Genomic DNA, 20,453 nt, shown 5'->3' on the forward strand with positions numbered 1-20,453 from the left:
CTTTTGGGGGCGGAGCTTGTCAATATTTTACCTCCCAGCGTGCAGCAGGCGGAGGCACGAGGGGAGTGCGGGGCCTGGCTAGGCTCCGCCCCTGGCATCCGCAGGCGGAATACGGGGTGTGGCTCGTTATGGCCACGCCCCCAGGCCACCCTCCTCTGCTGCGCGCGGCTCGCGGCCGGTTCCTCTTTACATAACGGCGTGGGGCGGCATGGGCTCGGGCCGTCGCCTCCGCCTGGCCGCTCTCCCGTCCAGACTGTCGCGGGCCACGGGGTCCACAACAGCGGCGGCAGCAGCAGCGTCCCGGGGGCGGCCCGGGGCCGCGTCCCCCGGCTGCTGTCAGGAGCTGGCGGCGGAAATGAGGCGCTGGCCGTTTTCCGAGCTGGGGTTTCCTGCCTGAGCGCCGAGAGGCCGTGCGACGCCATGGGCCGGCCGGGCCCCGACCCGCAGCTTGCGCGGTAAGCGCGACCCGACGAGCGTGTTGGAGGAACTGGGCCGGGCGGCCGCCTGCGTCCCGCTTCTGTTTTCTGGCGTTTCCTCATTCTGTTTCTCTTCCCCAATCCCAGACCGCAGTGATGTGGGCGCGGAGGTCAGTGCTTGCACCTGGGGCCTCCGGAGAGGAGCCTGGCGGGGTGCCGCGGGAGGAACTGAGAGCGGTCCCGGCACACAGCGTGCTTGGCCCCTCCCTGCCGGGGGCTGGGGGGTGCACACGTGTGTCATCAGGGTCCTGGTGATCCGCAGGGATGGAATGCCGAGCCCTAAAGGTGAAAGCAGGCAGAGATGGGGGGTGGGGGTGTTAAGAGGGGGACAGGCCATGACAGGCCAGGGCCCTCTGGGGAAGTTAAGGTTGTAAGAGTTTTTTGCTCTTAGAACACTTTCTGAACCTTGGTCCCCTCTGGGAGAAAACTCCCTGAGCCAAGGGGTGAATACATTCTGGAACTTGTGCGGCCCCTAATGGGCGGTCAACTGGGAAGCAGCAGCAGCTGTGGTTTGGGGATCTCAAGGACTGGGCAGTGGCAAAAGAGGAAACAGAGGGTCCTAGAGGCAGAACTTGTATTCTTCCTCCTCTGCTTCGAAGATGAGGGCCACGACCTCAGTTTCCTCTCTGTTAAAGTGAGTAAGAAGAGATTTGCGGTGTAGTTTTAATGAACCCTGTGTGGAAGACACCTGTGCCTGGCTTCGAGGGCTCAATTACAGGCTGTTGGTTTTCGAGCTCTCCTGTTTTATTAGCTGTGGGACCTTCCTCAGCTCTCCTGAGCACAGCTGCTCTGGGGTTTCCCAAGTCTGTGGGCAGGGAACTCTGAAGGACCCTGGGCAGGGTCAGATGACAACTCCTTCCTGATCTCGGTTTCCTCAGTTGACACCTACTTGTGAGGGCCACCAGAGCACAGGATGGCTTGATCAGGAGGGCAGGCAGTCATGACAAGGGTCTTATCTGTTTTGTTGAGGTCATTTCTGCTCCTCTTCCTTCCTGACTCTCTGGCACCAAATGGCACTCAGTGCTTGGTCCTCCCGAACGTTGTTAGACAAATGACATCCTTTCCTTTGAGTAGCTAGGCTGTGTAGTCAGCTTGTGTGTCTCAGGCTAGCTAGTTGGGCCACTCTCCAGTCTTTCTCTTCTGGGAGAGAGCTGGAGGTACTTGGGAGTCCCTTCTGGCTGCCAGGCCCAGGGTGCCCTCTCTAACCTCAGCTACAGAAGGTGGCTTTTGGTGACCTCTCAGGGAATCTAACTGTCTGGGCCTATAGTATAGCCTTTGCAGAGCAGGTCTTTGGGAGTCCAGCCCACTTTTTGAGGTTAGTCAGCTTCTGAATGTCCCATTGCTGTGACTCTTTGGGTGGGCACTTCTCCGAGGTGATGAAGTCATCAAGAGTGGGAAGGGTTTTAACCGCTGGCACACAGAGATGGAACAGAGCGTATTGCAATGAGAAGTCTTTTCTACCAAGTCCCCAATCTCCCTGGAGCTGCACTCAATCCAGACTATGCTAGCTTCCAGGGTGAGGCCCTGGACAAGTTACCGGACATCTTGGGACCTGCCCAGTGTCAGCCAAGTCTTGTGCCCCTCTAGGGGGGTTGTGTGTCATGTAGGAGCCCAGCAAGGAGTAGGCATTTGAAGTAGGTTTACTATAACTGGCCTGACTCTGTGGTCTTGACTTGGGTTTTACTATCTGTGAGCTACAAGTGTTCTTAGAAATCTGAAGTGGTGCTGAAGGGCAGTTGTTCTGAGAGAGGCATGCAGTGTTGGCATGTTTGTGCTCAATAAAGTCAAGCTATTGCTTTGCTATTAATCCATGAGCTTTAATTACCAGGTTTCCTGGGAAAACGGTCCCCAGCCTCCCTGGGTGTTGAGCATCTCTGGTTGGGCAAGGGAGGGCAAGGCAGGAAGCAGCTTCCATCTGGAGTGTCTGGAGGGGCTGCTCGATCCTGCCAGGCCATTCTGGGCTGGCCACCCACCCTCACCAAGGAAACTGAGGCTGGCGGGCTGCTTAGGGGAAATGACTCAGTGGGGGTCACTGGCTGAGTCATGCCTACTTGGACCCAGGAGCCCTGCACCCCAGCTTCCGGGGGCTTGAGGTCCCACAGGGACTGGGTATATCTCAGGCCTGGCTGCATGTCCTTGGGCACTGTTAGACATCACCTGTTTGGGCACCATGATTTGGACAACCAGTGTCTCTTGATCAGTGATCTGGGGATCTCATTGACAACCCCCCCCCCACTGAGTTCTTCAGCCCTGTACCCTTCGGGACAAGAGACAAGTCCCTAAGGGACCCTATGGCCTGCCCCGCCCTGGCCAGCCGGAAACCCAGCGGCTGAGCAGATGGCTGAAAGATTTTTCCTCCCACACAACCCTGTCAAGGGTCGGCAGGGGGGCCAGCCCCCTGGCTTCCTTGTGAGCCAGTCCTGGAGCCCCTTGGGGCCTGTCCGGATGTGCCCCCCCCAGCTGCTGGGGGGGTGCAGCTTGGTCTCCAGGGAGGCCTGGAGGAGGAAGTCTGTGCCCTGCTTGTGGGGCTGACTCACAGCAGCTGACTTGGGGGTGGGGCCAGAGGAGAGTAGGGGCTCAATGTAGCCTCTTGATGCAGGAGGTAGACTTGTCTTTCAGACCCACACTGGTGGCATCTCCGGAGAGTCCCAAGGACTCATCTAGCAGGGAGGGGCACATAGGGCCAGTGTTCCTTCCCAGGCCCCAGGCAGTTCAGGAGTTTGTGAGGCTTTCCCTGGCAGTGAGGTCCATCTGCCATCACTTCTGTCACTGCCAACCCTGAGGCTGGTAAAGGAATCTCTACCTGGTATTAGTAGGATTCTCCAATTTTGGGGTCAGTGCTCACCCCACCTCCTGGAGCCTACTTGGAATGATGGCTTGTCTGGAATGTCAAGTTGTGTGGGGGAGTTGGGTGGGGGGATGTGCACCTGGAAGGTAGGGCAGAGGAAGCCCACCCATACTGCCTATTCTGTCAGACTGGGCCAGCCTGGTGATCCCGGGATGAGCCTTATTGGCTGCCAGGTGGTCTAGCCTTAGTTTTCTAGAGCCAAGCTGATTCCCTTGCACCGGCTCCCTGTGGGCTAGAATGTGAGGGATGTGCACTGGGTCTTTTCAGTTCTGCAGTATAGAGTCAATTTGAAGGTCTCCTTGGAGGAGACAACCTTTAGAGGGTGGTATGGGTTTTCTTGTCCCAGAATAATGGGTGGGGCAGGCACAACTCCTGGGTACACACACACACACACACACACACACACACACACACACTGAATAGCCCTCCCAGGCCTGCAGGTAGATCTGTCTGTCTTTCTGTCTGTTTCTGTCTGTGTCTCTCCAACTCGCATTCTCACAGTCCTCCCTGGCCTGACTTCCTCTGTACCTATGTGATGGGAGTGGCAGCCCAGCTGAGAGGGTGCTGAGCTATCTCTGCTGTTGTGGACTGGGGTGATCACAGATCCCCCAGTCCCCTGGCACCCTCCCATTCTTGACTACTGGATAGGCCCTCTATGTTTTTGGGATGGTTGGGCTTGGGCAGGAACACCAGCCAGGCTGTGGCTCCCAGGGACCAACACTGCCCGTCTAGGTTGCCTGTGGCAGGCTGAATGGGGCAATGTTGGGGATGCTTGCCACCTTACTGACTACAGGGAGCTAGCTGCTCTGCATGCTTGCCATGTATACTTGGGGTGGGGGGGGACAAGCTACTCAGAGTCCAGCTCTTTTTTGTCACTCTGTGTCCTTGGGGGGGGGGTGGATCAGGAAAAGCCCCTGAGACTAAATCCAGGTGGGCAGATGAGACTATATCCTCTGTGGGTGAGGAGAGCTGTGTTTGTGGTCACGCTGACACAGCACATCACAAGCTGAATGTGAAGCTCCTGGGGCTGAACTTTGCTCCTTCCTTTTCACAGCTTCTCTGCTCTGTCTCAGGGTTATCACAAGCTCGGCAGCCGGGCTTCATCCCCTAGCACATGGAAAGTGTCAGTCACTGGAGGGGGACCATCCTTATGTTGCCAACCTCCCAGTCCATCCAGTCAGGAGCCACCTCACTCTGGGATGCCCTGTGTTCCACAGCCATGCCTCCCATGCTGCCTGACCCAGAATTGGGTCCTTCCTGAGGCTTGGGCCTTGCGGTGGACAGCCTGTGGCAGGAGAGCTGGTATGCTAACAAATCCCCACTGCTCAGGACAGTTGTGACACATGTGCTGAGGACAGATTCTGGATCTGTGCTTCTCTTGTGGGGTGATGAAAGCAGAAAGGACTAGGGAGTATGATGTAGGAACACAGCCCAGTGGCCCTTGCAGTCTGCAGATGGAGCTAGAGCTATGTGTGCACTTAGCTTGTGGGTCATCCAGGCTATAAAGGCTGCGTCTGACTCTCCAGTGTCAAGGCCTGGTGTATAGGGATATGGCACTGACCAAGGCTGGGACTCTCCCAGGGAGTAGGAGCTCCCCGTGGGGAGGCGGGCAGAATGAGGTGGGCTTGGTTAGATTTAGCCCATTTCTTTCTGACTCCTGGCTTTTGCTGCTATGTGCAAAGGACCTACTATGTGCTAAGGACTTTATGGTTTTGTGGCGTGGTATGCAAGGTACTGACAGAGTGCAGAGTGCCTCCCAGTGAGCTGACAGGCCATTGCATTGGAGTTGAGGTGTCCTGTCAGGTGCTGGCCACCTGTGTCTGTTTGGGTCTTGCAGAGCACAGGCCACAGAGGGAAGTGACTTGTCAGGTAGGGGCAGGAGAAAGAGTCCCAGCTCTGGACCCAGATGTCCCCTTCCAGCCTCTTGCAAGGACTCCTGATAAATATTTAATGGGTGGGAAATTGAGGTGGCTACAGGTGAGCTCAGGGTTGGGGGGCAAGACTTGTTTGTTTCTGTTTTGACAGGTCTCACAAAGCCCAGGGTGGCCTTGAATTCTCTGTAGCCAAGTATGTTCTTGAACTCTTGATCTTTCCAGTACTGAGATTACAGGCACAGCCACCACACAGCTAAGATCTGAAGTGTCTTACTTGTTCACTCTTGTATACCCTGGGCCCACTTCAGTGCCTGAGGGAGTAGGTAGAGGTGGGTCTTGTACACAGCTTGCTCAGTGCTGATCTTGGCCAGACAGCACAGACAGTGCAGAGTCAATCTACCAACATCTTGGCTGTTTTAAACCAGTGTCTGCGAGTTCTCCATCAAGTTTAGAGATGCCTACATCCCTGAGTCTCCTCATCACAGGCTGATTTTCATTTTAGTGGGCTGTCCCCACACTTGTAACAACATTTACTAAATGAGGACAGCAGCCAGTCACAGCAAACTTTCCCAGATTTTAAGCCATTGGTAATTGAGTCTTTGTAGCACTCTGACATAGAAACTGAGGTGGAGAACCATATGAGGTCACTCAAGATCACTTAACTAGTGAGAGAGAGCCTGGAACTTGGACCTGGCTTCAAAGTCCATGTTTCTGAGCATACTATCTAGAGATGAGTAATACACATGTGTCTCAGTTACTCCCCAGCACCCCAAATCTGCCCTCAGTCTTCCATTTCAGGATGGGTCTGCCCTCCAGACCTTTCTTGTTCATCATTACATGTTCCAGTAACAAATGTGTTCTCCATATCTGTAGAAACTAGCTGGAAAAAGATGTGAGCCTTGGTTTGTGTGCTGAGTAAGTAGGTCCTACAGGGTGGACAGTGGGTTTGAGCTTGGAGCTTCCAAGATTACCCCTTGACTCCTGCTACAGGACAGACCAGGGTCCTGGCCTCCCCAGCTCTACCTGCTGATCCAGCTGTCACCAACAGTGGGAGCAGTGGCCAGCTCTCTGGGCCTATGAGCAATTGTGGAAAGTGAGTCTAAAATTCCTCTTAGTCAGACTGTCCCCCACAGAAGAAGCTGTACTTTAGAGCACCAAGCATGGGCAGTGGAGAGCCTGTGTTTTAGTCTTTACAAAGCAGCCCTGGCTATCCCGTCAGTTTTTACTTGGGTGTGCTGTGAGTAGCCTGTTTCCTACTAGGAAGTTCCCTTCATCTGAAATTTCACTTCATGTGGTCAACTGAGGCCTGAAAATACTAGATGGAAAATCCTGGAAAACCCCAAGCATGACTCTGAGTGGTGCTGAGTTCTCTGAACCCCACTGGAGGAGGCAGCACCTCCCTGGTAGATCTTGCCTACCCACTGTATCCACCGCGTGGGAGCTGCAGGCCCGCTGGCTTCCACGTGCGGGGTGTTCCCGGGGTGGTCGCGGGGGCGGGAACGTTCCCTGGGCTCATTGCCTTCTGACTTGTCTTACAGCCCGGCCGCCCCGCCTCGCTCTCCACCATGAACGAGCCCACCGTGCAGCCGTCCCGCACGTCCTCGGCACCCGCCTCGCCAGCATCCCCGCGCGGCTGGAGCGACTTCTGCGAGCGGCACGCAGCAGCGGCGGCGCGGGAGCTGGCCCGCCAGTACTGGCTGTTTGCGCGTGCGCACCCACAGCCGCCGCGCGCGGACCTGGTGTCGCTGCAGTTCGCCGAGCTCTTCCAGCGCCACTTCTGCCGGGAGGTACGCGAGGGCCTCGCAGGGCCGCCGGGTCACGACTACCGTGCTACTCCACCCCGCCCCGCACTGCCAAAGGCACGTAGCTCTGAGGACCTGGGCCCTCGTCCCGCCTGCGCCCTGCAGCATCTGCGCCGCGGCCTGCGCCAGCTCTTCCGCCGCCGCTCGGCTGGGGAGCTGCCGGGGACTACCAACGACACCAGTGACACTGACACCGCTGCCCCCCCCAAGCCGGGCCCGGCCCGTAAGTTGCTACCTTGGAGCCTGCGAGAGCCGCCCGCCGAGGTGCTTAAGGAGGTGGTTTTGCGCTACAGCCTGGCGGACGAGGCGGCAATGGACAGCGGCGTGCACTGGCAGCGGGGTCGCCTGGTGCTTCGGTCTCCAGGTGCAGGCCATGGCCACCTTCTGCAACTCTTCGATCCACCCAAGGTGAGCACACGGAAGAGAGTGCTACAGCGTGTCCACAGCTTGATAGGTACCCTGCGATCCCGGAGAGTTCCCTTTGTTCATGCTGTTGATGGGCTGGAACTTGTTGGTTCAGAGTCTTTGAAAGTCCAGATATACCTAACGCTGACATCAGAGCTTTCAGGAAGTCCCCAAGGGCTGAGCGGCACCCCTGGTGTGCCCGCTCTGCTTTTATTTCTTTCTGGCAGGTTGCCCTGGCTTCAGTTACTCTGCTGGCAGGTGAGCCTTAGGTCTCAGTGCTTCAGCCTGCAGCAGGCATCCATCCCTCTGTTTGTGAAGCCTGGGTGCCTGCCTTTGCTCCCTGAGGTCCCATTCTGTGTAACAGCCTGGCTGTAGGGGAAACAATGATGTGAGCCCAGCCACTGCTGATAATGTTCATGCATATGCTGAGCAATGATCACGGGACAGATAATTACCTACTGTGTGCTAAGCACATTAGGGGGTTGGGAGCTGTGGAAGGAGCAAGCCACCAGAGCATGCAGTTGGCACTATTGCAGCAGAAAGGTGCAAAGGGTCTTGTAAGATGTCTTCCCTGCTAACGACTGCTAAATAAATGGTGGTACTCTTGAGTTTCAGTGTGAACCTCCAAATGACCCAGAAGTATACACATTTCCCCACTCTTTGCCTTCTCGCTCCAGTTTGGATTTATGGTTTTGTTTTTGAGATAGCGTCTTGCCTAGCCTGCTCTTGAACTAGCTATGTAGAGAATGACCTTAAGGTTTGAACATGTCTCTACCTTCTGGTTACTGGAATTATAAGCATGTCCCACCAGGCCAACTTTTGTGGTGTTAGGTATTGGACCTGAAGCGTTCTGCATGGTCAGCAGGACTATATTTACTAATTTACATCCTCAGTCCCTGTTCATTTATTTTCGTGTTTGTTATGTATGCACATATGTGAGCATATGAGTGCAGCTCAGAGGTCAAAGGTTCAATATCCTGGAGTTGGAGTTACAGGTGGCTCACAACCACCTGGTGTGGGTGATGGGAATCAAACTCAGGTTCTCTGCAAGGGCAGCAGATGCTCTTAATGACCTAGAGCTCTCTCCAGTGTTTTAAGTTAATTTTGTTTTGTGTGCTTTTCAGTGCCAGCACTAGCCCACTCTGTTTTACTGATACCCGTTGCTGAGTGGTTTGGTGGTTTCCACTTCAGTGTGCTTCTCCCCCATGGGTAGGGTTTTGCTTAGGTCCTCTTGCATCAGCCTCTCAAGTGCTGGCACCATAATCATATACTCCTGTACTTGGCTTTTTGGGGGCTTTTCTGAGTAATGTCACAGTGACATTCACACATAGGTTTGCAGCGCTCATGCTTTCGTTCCTCTTGGGTATATTCCTGGAAGTGACTTTCCTGGTGACACTATGACTTTTCCCAAGTGGCTGTGCCAGCTGGTGTCTTTAGTGGTGGTGCTAGAGAGATCCCTGCTTCCACAGCCTTACCCGCTCTTGCCCCTGGCTAGTTTCAGTGGGCATTGCTTGTGTCTCAGGAGCTTAGTGCCTCCTGTTTTCTTGCCACCTCTGATTTATTCGTTCGTGAAGAGCCTGTTGTATTTCTACCCTACCCGGCCCTGTCCTTCCCTTGGTGTTTCTATGTTTGGGGTTGCATGTATGAGTGTATGTATGTATGTGATATGTGTGGAGGCCAGGAGATAACCTCTTGGGGATGGGGTTCCTCTTTTGTTCTATACCTTATTTCTTAAGACAAGATCTCTGAACCTGGAGTGCATCAATTCAACTAGCCCACCTGTCTAAGTACACTCCAGAGGGTCTGTGTCTCTTTGCAATGCTGGGCTGTGTCCAGCTGCTATCTTGAATTCTTTGGGGTCCTCATGTTTTAGGTCATGCTTTACCAGCTGGGCCATCTCTTTAGTCCCTCTGCTGCCTTTTCTAAGGACTTGCCATAGCTTGTGTGTGGTGGGCATTCCTGTATTGCAGATGTTACAACACACAATGTGGACTGCTTTCTTAGCAACTCAGGTTCCTACCTTTTATGGTGATTCACTTGCTGTAATTTTAGCAGGGGTGAGAGATGTGCCAAGCTCAGAGGGAAACTTGTAGAAGTCAGTTCTCTTCTTCTACCACCTGGATCTTAAGGAATGCAACTCCGATACCTGCCATGCCATCTGAACAGCCCTTATTAATTTTGTTGAGAAAGCATCTCCCTATGTAGCAGAGGTTGGCCTTCAATTCTTGAATCTCTTGCCTCAGCATCCTGAGTGCTGGGTGTGTAGATGGGTATCACCATACTGTACAAGCTCCCCATCTCAATGCTTTCTGTATCCTAAGAAATACTGTCCCACCCAAGGCTCTGTGGGCACTGTGTCTTTTCTTCTGGATCTTTCTTGTACCTGCCATGCTATGGGCGAGTTGATCTGTGGGAATGAGGCAAGGCCACTGTACTTGGCTGCTTGCTGGAGAGACTGTCTGTCCCTTTAGGCAGGGAGTGTGTGTCTGCTTCTGGACACCACCTGTCTTGTTGGCCAGTGCTACAGACTGTGGCAACAGCAACCGTCTAAACCACCACCGTTTCATTGTCTGTCTTTTCTGCCTGCTCCCCTATACAGGGTCTTACTCAGTAGCCTTGGTGGATCTGGAGATCACTATGTAGCTCAGGTTGGCCTTCAACTGAAGGTGATCTTCCTGCTCTAGCCCCTGAGTGCTGGGGTTATAGGCATGTGCCACCACACTTGATCACTTGTGGGACTGAAGGGGGAACTCATTGACTGACAGCAGGGGACAGCAGGCCAAAGGCCCCAAGGTAGGAGTTGTGGCACATATTTGAAGGGAGAGCCATGGAAGCTGCCTGGGTTGGGTGAAGGCTACCCTGAGGACTTAACACCGTGTTCCAAACGTGCACACAGGGACAAGTGGACACCTTTATTCTTATTCAGACTCAGGAGAGAAAAAAATCCTGAGGTCTAAACTGTATGGTGGCCCAGCCTGTAATCCCCACAGCTGGGCAATGACAACATCAGTTCAAGGTTAGTCTTAGTTATATATCAAAATTGGGACCAGCCTGGGCTACATGAGTTGCTACCTCAAAAGCAAAAACATGTAAGGCTAGGTATGATGGATCTCCCCCGTCCCCAATTATCCCAGCACCCTGTAAGCTGAGGCAGGAGGAGTGTATGTCTAAGTTTAGCCTAGGATACAAAATAAGTCCATCTCAAAAAAAAAAAAAAAAAAAAGATAATAATAAAATGCCTTGAGACTGGCACACAGGAGGATACCAGCACCTAGTCTTACCTGTGTGGTCAAGTAGAGACTAGCGGACATCACTAGTGAGGAGAGGCTTCTGGCAGTTCTCTCCCAGGGCAATGACCACAGGGATGTTGTAGATGATGGGGCTGAAGACAGCCTTGCTTCAATGTATGCTCCAGCTGAAGACCACTGAGGTGCTATGTGGAAGCCTTAGCCTCTGCACCTCCCAGGGGACTAGAGGCTTTGGGTTGCTGGTTCCTACTGGTTTGCCCAGTTGGCAGGAGTGTTTTTCAGGCCTGGTGCCTCTCCTAGCCCCTTGGAGCAGCAGGTCAGGCCAGCTTAATCTCCCTTTGGTGATCCTGAAAGCCTAGTGCCACCACTCTTTGTGGCTTTCTGTGGTGTCAGGAACAGGAGTGACTCTGGAGTATGCCTGAACCAGACCTTGTAGTAGCTGCTGCTTAGGGAGAAAGGTCTCGGAGCTGGTGGTTGGGGTATAGAGTGCAGTAGGAAGGGAACCAGGAGCAGGCCATCCTAGTGTGGCTCTGTGACCTGAGAGGTGTTGCAGAAGCAGCTGTGTGGTGATGGACAGGGCACAAGGACAGGGAGGCTAGGAGTCTAAGGAGCCTGGGGAATGCAGGGACCTGGCTTTCTACTGCAATGTGTGGGAAAGAGGAAGCAGAAAGAAAGGGCTGGCCACTGCCCGCCTGCTGGTTTCCTCTGAGCCAGGGAGGAGGTGGCGGGGAGGCAGGAAGCCTGCTTCCAGGCTCTGTGGTCCCATAGCCCCACTCAGCCATGACCCTCAAGCAGGCTTTGGGCCTTTCGACTTTCAGTCGGTGGTGTAGTGTCTATCCTTTTACTGCATCGATTTCCCTGTGACTGTAGTTGATTCAGCCATGGAGTCTTCCCACAATACTTCTGAGGAGCCTATCATTAAGTCAACTCTCAGATGAGAAGATTGGTCCAAGGAGGCAGAAATGGGGTCTTATATGAGCACAAGGGCAGGGGACATGAGGGTTGGTTTGTTTGAATCCCCAGTTTGCAAAGCAAGCCTTGCCTGCCGAAGCCACTCTCAGATTATCACAGTTCTTGATAGGCCCATCCACCTTGGGCAGATGCCTTATGCCTTTCTGAACTGTGAACAATTTGCTCTGTGCTTATGAGACTGGAAGGGGAAGAGAGAAAACAAAGTGTCAGGGTTCTCAATGGGCTTGTTACATACACAGCCATTCCTGCTCCCTAATGTGTTCTGCTGAAAACTGGTGGTCACAGCTCAAGCTGTGTGGACATTGCAGGCAGCTGGTGACTCATTCTGTAATTGCAGAACATGCCTGGATTTAGGGAGGTCAGTTAATCCCCACTCTGCCCACAGCCTCCAGCCTCTGCCCTGGATACTGCTCCTTCATTGCTGCCACCATCATGGAGTCAAGGCTGTAGGTTCAATGTTGGGATCATGGCTAAGGGCAGTGTGGTAGGCATGTCTGAACTTACATTTTGGTTTGTGTTCAGTTTCTCATTATGGTAGAAAGTTTGCCCGTCTTGAGGAGCAAAAATGAGCCTGCATGGAAGGCTCCAGCCCCCAGGACTGTGTCTCCCAGGTGCCTTCTCGTTAGTAGCTCCATGGCCACACTGGGGAAATCCCCTGCCCTCTGCTTTGTGAGTAGAAAAGAAAACTAAGAGCTTGGAAGGGTCTAACATAGTCCTGTGGGCTTCTAGTCCTCCCTCCCATCTCTCCTTTGGTCCCTCCTGGGGGAGACTAGCCACCTGACTGGCCCCAACACAGGTAGAGGAAAATTCTTGTTCCTAGGCAGCTTTTTGAAAGGGGCCAAATGGCCTCAGAATGCTGCCACCACCTAGGAAACTGATAACAATTATCTAAAGTGACCAAAACCAGATGGACTCTCCAACACTTACCTGTCCCTGGCTGCAGAGAACAATGTGTCACAAAGTGTCAATGTAGTGGACAGGTGTGTTCTGACCCTGCATCACCTGTACCCAGTTCAGATACTTGGGCTGTCTCCCTAGTGTAGTTAATTAGCACTGAGCATTCATTCCATCAGTCTCCTCCCATCAGCATTGGGCTGGGCTCCTCTCCCCAATCCCTGGGTCTAAGGTCCACTGGAAGATGATTTCACTACCATAGTTCACTAGTCCAGAGCTGCGGAGCCATCACAACCCTCTCCTAGGACATTAGCTGGTTTCAAAAGGACTCAGGCTGGACATGGCCTTTGTATTATATCACGTTCATTATCTTGTTTATTTTAATGGCCAGATAATGATCCCTTTTATGGACTCATGATTATTTTCTCTCCTAATTTATGACTAAGTGGAAATCAGGTTGTTTCCACTTGGGATTATAGTGAATAATGCTTTTAACATCTGTACAATGTATCTAATAGGTTGTTCAATCTAAACATTTACAACACAGTGATATTCCCACAAAAGTACACACAGATGTCCATGTGACTTGTCACTTTCTATCTTCATATTGCTTGAGCTTTTGGGGCCTGAGCTTGGTTTTGTGGCTGGCTAAGGGTGTCTCTTTGCTCAGCGGATAATGCTGGTGCAGGATGTCACTATCTTGTAACACTGTTTCACAGTATGTATTCTCCAGACCAATTCTTTTTGGATAGGAGTATGAGTGGCATTTTAATTTTTTTTAAGCAAGGTTTTTCTGTGTAGGCCTGATTGTCCTAGAACTCAACTTTGTAAACCAGGCTGGCCTCAAACACAGATCCACTTGCCTTTGCCTCCTGGGCGCTAGGATTAAAAGGTACATGCCACATACTCAGCTGCTGTTCCTCCTACACCATAACATTTGCTTTAGCAATAACTGGCCTAGCATATTTGCACCATCGCATAGCTAACTTTAGATCGCACTCCAGAGCCCACCTCTCAACAGTCGTTCCATGTGGGCGGTTGGTTTCTGTTCCCATTGTTTCTAGGTCATTTCAATGGCCTTATGATGCATGCTGGGCAAGGAAAGGAGTCTGTCACTGAGCCACACCTCCAGCTACTTCTGTACATGGTCTCAGAAGGCAATGACTTGTTTCTCTGTACCTTGAGTTTATGATGTAGTAAAGATGACCTGAACTGATCCTACTGGAATCTTGTGCCATTATCTGTTTTTTGTAGTGCTGGGGTGTAGTGCTGATGCTTGTGAGGCAGTGTGTTCTACCAAACCAAGCTCCATCTGTTGTCCGTCTTGCTGATTTGCCTCATGCCATGCATGGGTCCTGGTCCTGTCCTGAGGCAAGCAGCTTTTCTCTCTAATCTGAGCCTCCTGACATGAGGCTTTTTAAATCTCTGCGACAGCTGATGGAACGTCATCAGTGCTGCCTCCAGGGCTCAACCGTGTCACTTCTGCTCCAGCCTCGATTCTCACCCCATAAAGGTTTCCTCTGAGGACCCCAACATGTATCTTGCCCTGACAGGCAGTGTTCTAGGGCTCCCTTATGCATGTGAAGGATGCCTATTGATTTCCTATACTGGTAACAGTTTGCCCAAGGGATACTTGGGGCTCTTTTTACCTCCCCACCCCCAACCACAATGAGCCTTAAATGATGTCAAGGTTTGCTCTAGAACTGGAACTTTTCTGCTCCTTGGTCCTACTTGCTCTGTCAATTATGCAATATCTCAGTTATGCAATATCTTTCCTGTAACTTCTTAACAACTTTGATTAGCCTACAAACCCCATCAAGTCTTAGAAGCATTCTTTGGGGCAGCCTGTGCTCCAGTGCTGAGGCTGTCCTTCTAGCTATAGCTCCTGACTGCTGTGTAGACCACTGCCTCTGTGGCTGCTCTGGAGCATGCAGTTACGGCTCATGCTGTATCCCAGCAGAAGTTTCCCAAGGGGGCCTTTGACCTGGCAGGCAGGCACCTAAGTCTGGAATTTGTAGACTTCCTTACTTGACTCTAATAGCCCAAGATGGGGATAAAGTCCATGGTGGGAAAGAACAGTCAGGAAGAAGCACGGCCTCAGCAGTCTGCTGCCAGACTTATCTTCAGATTGACTTCTGGTCTGCTTAGTTCTCAAATGTTTGTGTAACCCCATAATCTGACTGAAATCTATTTAGGAACAAAGCAGGGTATCTGTGTTTTTGTTCTAGAAAAGGCTTCATATTATCCATTCACACATGCCAGGACTTAGTTACCCTAAGACCTCCAATCACTCTTCCTAGATCCGTAGGCCCTATTTCTTGTCCTCGGGTCACAGGGTGATGACAGTAGAGGCACTGGGCTCCAGAATGGAAGCTGCTTCAGCCTAGGTGAGATTCACTAGGCATAGTCCTGGCCCCTCAGGCTTCCACACAGTGTGTAGTTCAGTGGAAGCTTGTGGCCTGCTGGGCCATGGCTATCTGCTGAGGATTTCAAGGCAGCCACAGGTTCTGTCTTTGGTGAGTGTGGCTTCCCTGGGCCAGGTGCCTTCAGAACCCATAAAGATGAAGGTACCCTGATGAAATATCTTCAGCAGGCTGTTAAAGATACTTCTGGGTGCCAAGGCAGGTCTTTTCTTTCCCTTGACACATGAAACCATGTAACTTTTAAGAATGACTAGAAATCAGCACAAGGACCCAAGAAGCAGCATGGTTCTAGTGTCACCCCCATTTTCCAGCAGACTGGAGGTGCAGTGGCTGATGGCAGGACTCCTGATCTCTGGCTTCTTCCTATGTATCACTGTGCTGGGGCTATAGGTGAAGGCAACCACAGTGTCAGAGCTCACACAGGACTGACCACCACCCTACCCCAGAAACATCTCAGGCCTCTAATTTCACATCATCTGTCCAAGTCTAGAGAAGGGGCTGTAAAAGAAGGGCAGAACTGTACCCAACACACCAGAGATGGCGGGGCAAAGCCAAGATATTCTGACTTGGTCTGAAGTGGAGGATATAGACGTGGTAGTTGGTGCCCCTCTGCTTACACCGAGGAACCACAAATGGCCTGGACACTGCAGTCCCCAGCCACCCCAAGCCGGATCTGGGGAAGCTACTTAGTGGTAGGCTCGACCCGGGAAGCTTGTTGATAAGAATCTGAGGCCTCCAAGTGTACTTAGGTTCTGGATATACTATAACCTACAACCTTCATTCCCTTACAAGTCCAACCAGATGGATCACAGGCCAGTGCTTAGGCACCCAGCCTACTGAAGGGTCAGGCACCTCAGGACACTCTGATCCTTTTAAGGCTTGCACAGGGAGTTGGGAAGATTCTGGACTCTGGCCAGCACACAGCAGTTGTGGACAAGAGTAGGAGTCATGTCTTACCCACTTGGCCAATCTCCAGCAGGTCCCCTTTCACTCCTATTAACAGGCAGTTGGCCAAAGCTGATGGTGTGGGAGTGGACTCTGCGAAAAGCAGACAGTTAAAAGCTGGGCTCTGATACACTTGGCTGGAACACCTGGTAGTAGTCACCTAACCTGGGACAAAAGCCATGGAGGGAGGAGGGAAAAGCCTGTCAAGCCCTTTATCTTTCCTATTTTTCTGGCTCTTCCTTCTTCTTCAGCCTCTGCTGAAGCTGGTCCTCAGCCCTCTCAGCCAGCAAAAAAATCTTATCACAAGAGGAAATAAAGGACCAGAGGGCAGGGAAAGGGTAGCTTCCCTCCTAGAACTCTGACCCGGAGAACTGGCATTTGTGGGCCTCGCCAAACCCAAAAAGGGGGTATCTCCAAGTCGTGGTATCTTGCAGCTTGCTGAGAACTGTTCCAATGTGCTTCTCAAACAACCTGAAAGGCTGGGTGTGTGTGTGTGTGTGTGTGTGTGTGTGTGCCTTGAATGACCCTCTTGCTCTCCTAGAGCTCAAAGCCCAAGCTCCAAGAGGCCTGTTCCAGCATTCGGGAGGTCCGACCATGTACACGCCTGGAGATGCCTGACAACCTCTACACCTTTGTGTTGAAGGTGAGTGCCAGGGCTGTGGCTCCTTGGGAGACAGATTTCTCCTCAGTCGCAGAGCTGCATGCCTCCTTTCTGCAGGTGCAGGACCAGACAGACATCATCTTTGAGGTGGGAGATGAACAGCAGCTAAACTCATGGCTGGCAGAGCTCAGAGCAAGCACAGGCCTAGGGTGAGGATTGCCTTTACCCATCCTTGGTTCTAGTTGATAATCCCTGCTGGCCCCCTTCTCACCCAGCCTCTTCCCCTACAGGTTGGAGCACCTGGACACAGCGTTACCTCTTTCCTTAGTGGCAGAGCCTGGCCCAGCTAGATCCCCAAGGGGAAGCACTGACTCCCTGGACCAAGGTATGTGCCAGATCCTTGGTCTCTGGGTGTCCTTGGATGTGTGGCCCCCTCTGCGGGTCACCACCACCATCGATTTCCGCCAGGTGCTTCACCTGGGGTGATGCTGGACCCAGCCTGCCAGAAAACAGATCACTTCCTGTCCTGCTACCCTTGGTTCCATGGCCCTATCTCCAGGGTGAGGGCTGCACAGCTGGTTCAGTTGCAGGGCCCTGATGCCCACGGTGTGTTCCTGGTTCGGCAGAGTGAGTCCCGGAGAGGGGAATACGTACTCACATTCAACTTACAGGGCAGAGCCAAGGTAGGGGAAGAAACTGGTGGACCAGGGTGGGGCAAATGCAGCCTGGGCAGCAGGCTGATCTCTACCCCTCTCTATAGCACCTCCGCCTGGTGCTCACAGAGCGCGGACAGTGCCGGGTACAACACCTGCACTTCCCCTCGGTGGTAGACATGCTCCGCCACTTCCAGCGCTCCCCCATCCCACTTGAATGTGGAGCAGCCTGTGACGTTCGACTCTCTGGCTATGTGGTAGTCGTCTCTCAGGCACCAGGTAGGAACCCCAAAGTTGTTGTCAAGGGGTGGTGTCACAGCACAAAGCTGGTGCACCTTCAGTTTTAAGACTCATCCATGTCCTCTTTCCAGGTTCCTCCAACACTGTCCTCTTCCCTTTTTCCCTTCCTCACTGGGACTCGGAACTGGGTCATCCCCACCTCAGCTCTGCTGGCTGTCCCCCCAGCCATGGTGCAGAGGCTCTCCCTGGCCAAGTGACACCCCCTGAGCAGATCTTCCACCTGGTGCCTTCTCCTGAGGAACTGGCCAACAGTCTGCGGCAGCTGGAGCTGGAGTCTGTGAGCAGTTCCCGGGACTCGGACTATGAAATGGACTCCTCGTCACGGAGCCACCTTCGGGCCATTGACAACCAGTACACCCCTCTCTCACAGCTGTGCCGAGATGCAAACTTGTGAATGTAACCATTTTCCACCCCATCAGAGAACTGCAGCTCAGATGTGCCCTGCTTCCAACACACACAAGGCTGTCACAGGCGCCCTGTCAGCCACAACTAGCCCCTGGCCTTTTCCCACTGTTTACAGATAAAGTTCTTGTGCACAGGTGCCACTAGCTGGTACCCTAGGCCTAGTCCTCGACCCAGAGGAGGTGGGGCTGCAGGCCCAGAGCTGGCGGTGGAAACTGACAGAGCTGATGACAGACTTCTTACCAGGTAGGGTCATCGGGAAGCACAAAACACTAACAGTCCCTGGATTCTCACGTGATGTCCTTCCTGTAGCAAGTCCACGTTCCATGCCACAGGCGATGGATGCTTCATAGTCCTGCTTCTACTCTTAGTTTTAGGACCGAAGCTCTGCCAGAGGGACAAGCTTAAGATCAAAAATGATTTAAACAGTTTTTACCTCAGAGTAATTTTTTAAAGGATTCACTGCACTGCCCTGCTAGGACCCCTGCCACTCTAAAGTTGGGGGCAGCTAAGTACCCCTGCTTCACTTACCCTGAGCTAAGCTAGCATAGTGTCCTTGTCTGCTCACCCTCAGGACAGTTGCCTGCTATAGGGTAGCCACTGTCCTCCCTCATATAGAAAATGAAGCATGTCACCCTTTCAGGGAAATCCAGGAAGCTTGCAGAGAAAGGAGGGTGGCAAGGGACATTCCAATGTCCACCCCAGTGCCTTATGCATTAGAAACAAAGACAGATAGGGTAAGACAACATAAATGGAAGGGCTCTTAGGCTTGTTCAGTGAACCCAAATTTATGCACCCCCCCAAGCATCTAAGAAACTCCTCTCAGAGGGCAGCAGGGTCACTGGTGGGAGAATATGTTCCTATCCATACAATCTTTCCATCTAGACACAGGGCTGTTCATGGGCACACAGTGCTTACAGCAGTGCCTTTAGGAAATCACAATTCCTAGACATTTAGAGGCATACATGCTGCCGTCCCGAAGCCAACAGTACTGACCTCCTCATCTGGTAACTGTTAAGCGTGTGGGCTTTGGTGAGGGAAGAGCTGCACCTCACCCTCAACACCCACCATTGTGCATAGACCAAGGCAGGTCCAGCATAGGTGCAAACTGTGTTCCATCTTTAAGAGAACTAGCTTCCTTCATTGTACAGAAGGGATGAACCAAAGATAGAAGCAATATTCAACCAGGGATTCGTCTCTAATCTACATAGGATGGTTGGACAGCTGTGCCCCAGCACCTGGCCAGAAGCTAAACCAACTAAACACTTGGGGCACTCATTTCTCCTGGGCCTCCAGAGGAGAGACTTGTGAGATGCTGTAAGCCAACATCTCGGCCCCATAGTGCTGGGATTCACCCACTGGACAGCTGCCTTTCAGAAAATGTCCAAGATATCAGAAAAACTCTGGGACAGTGACAACACTAAGCCAGCACCTTTTCTTTCTGCTACAGTAGGTCCAGTTGGCTGAAGGGGACAGGACATGTGGGTGTAAGAGGCCCCCAGACCAGATGCCCTCACCAGTGTGTCAACACCAGGACCATTCCCACCCCCAGCAGTCTTTTTACTGTCTGCCACACTAGGCAGGAAGTAGCCATCGGCCCTCCAGAGACCAAGTGTAGCCCAACAGTACCTGCACCCTTGATTGCTTCTCCTGAGAACTAACAGTCACCAGCACCAAAGAGTTAGGTTAACTAACCTGCCTTACTTTACCAGCAATCCATATGGCTTTCTGTATAATCTTCTGCCTTTGATCATTTCTGGATGGTGTAGGAAAAAGGAATAGTGATCATTACAATCTTGGGCTAGACAACACTATTTTTACCTAAATTTCTTAACCTAAATTAAGAAGGCTTCACCTCTTCCCTTGTTTAAATGTTATCTTGGTGCAAACACAAGTTATAAACTGTCACCCACTGACTCCTAATGACATCTAATAGCCAGCATGTGGCTGGGATAAACAGCATTGTGTCCACAGAATCAGGGGACTTATCTTCTATCATTATAGCAGAAAGTATTTGGCAAATCTTTGTTTTATGTACTGTATGAGTAACTTATTCTTGAATAATGCAAATTTTCCTACAATGTAAAAATTGCTGTATGTGAATTAAAAAGGTTTTCAGAACTACAGCCATGATCTCTGCATTCACACACACACACCACTCCCACTTGTCTGGCAGCCCCACCTCATTCTTCGATCTCCCACCTGGCAGCACTAGCAGTCTGTACTTAGCCACTACGGACACACCCTGGGCCTGGTCAGATTTCTTTTGTTTCCTTTTGAAAGAAGTATCTTCTGCCCCCTGCTGGTAACTCTGGCCCAATCTGGGATAACTCAGATCAACCATGTTTGGTTCTGTAGAAAAGGAAAAGCAAGCTTACAGAGTCTGCACCTGCTTGCAGATGTGGACTTTTGAACGCTGCCCACCTCTGGCCAGCCAGCCTTCTGCTGAAGCCAACTGTTAATCCACAGAGGGAGAGGGAGTCTCAATCTTGACTTTCTAGATACCTTGAGCCAAGAAGAAAAGTCATTGGGTCAGCACCTTCTTGGAGACTGGAGCAGCACACCCAGCCTGCCTCTCACAGCAGCAGGAGTCAACACAAACACACACTG

General features: G+C 52.2%; 1 protein-coding gene across 1 annotated transcript; it reads left to right on the plus strand.

The window, feature by feature from the left end:
• Positions 1-492: 492 nt before the first annotated feature.
• On the plus strand, positions 493-20,266 carry SH2B3 (SH2B adaptor protein 3). Its single transcript, XM_080940406.1, is given in 8 exon segments — positions 493-586; positions 6,737-7,408; positions 16,429-16,530; positions 16,606-16,697; positions 16,779-16,876; positions 16,879-17,171; positions 17,249-17,420; positions 17,513-20,266. Coding segments are annotated over 7 exon segments (1,725 nt in total). The 5' UTR covers positions 493-586; positions 6,737-6,763; the 3' UTR covers positions 17,836-20,266.
• The last annotated feature ends 187 nt before the right edge of the window (positions 20,267-20,453 follow it).

The sequence above is a fragment of the Micromys minutus genome, assembly GCF_963924665.1.
Source record: "Micromys minutus genome assembly, chromosome: 29".
NCBI classification, from domain to species: Eukaryota; Metazoa; Chordata; class Mammalia; order Rodentia; family Muridae; genus Micromys; species Micromys minutus.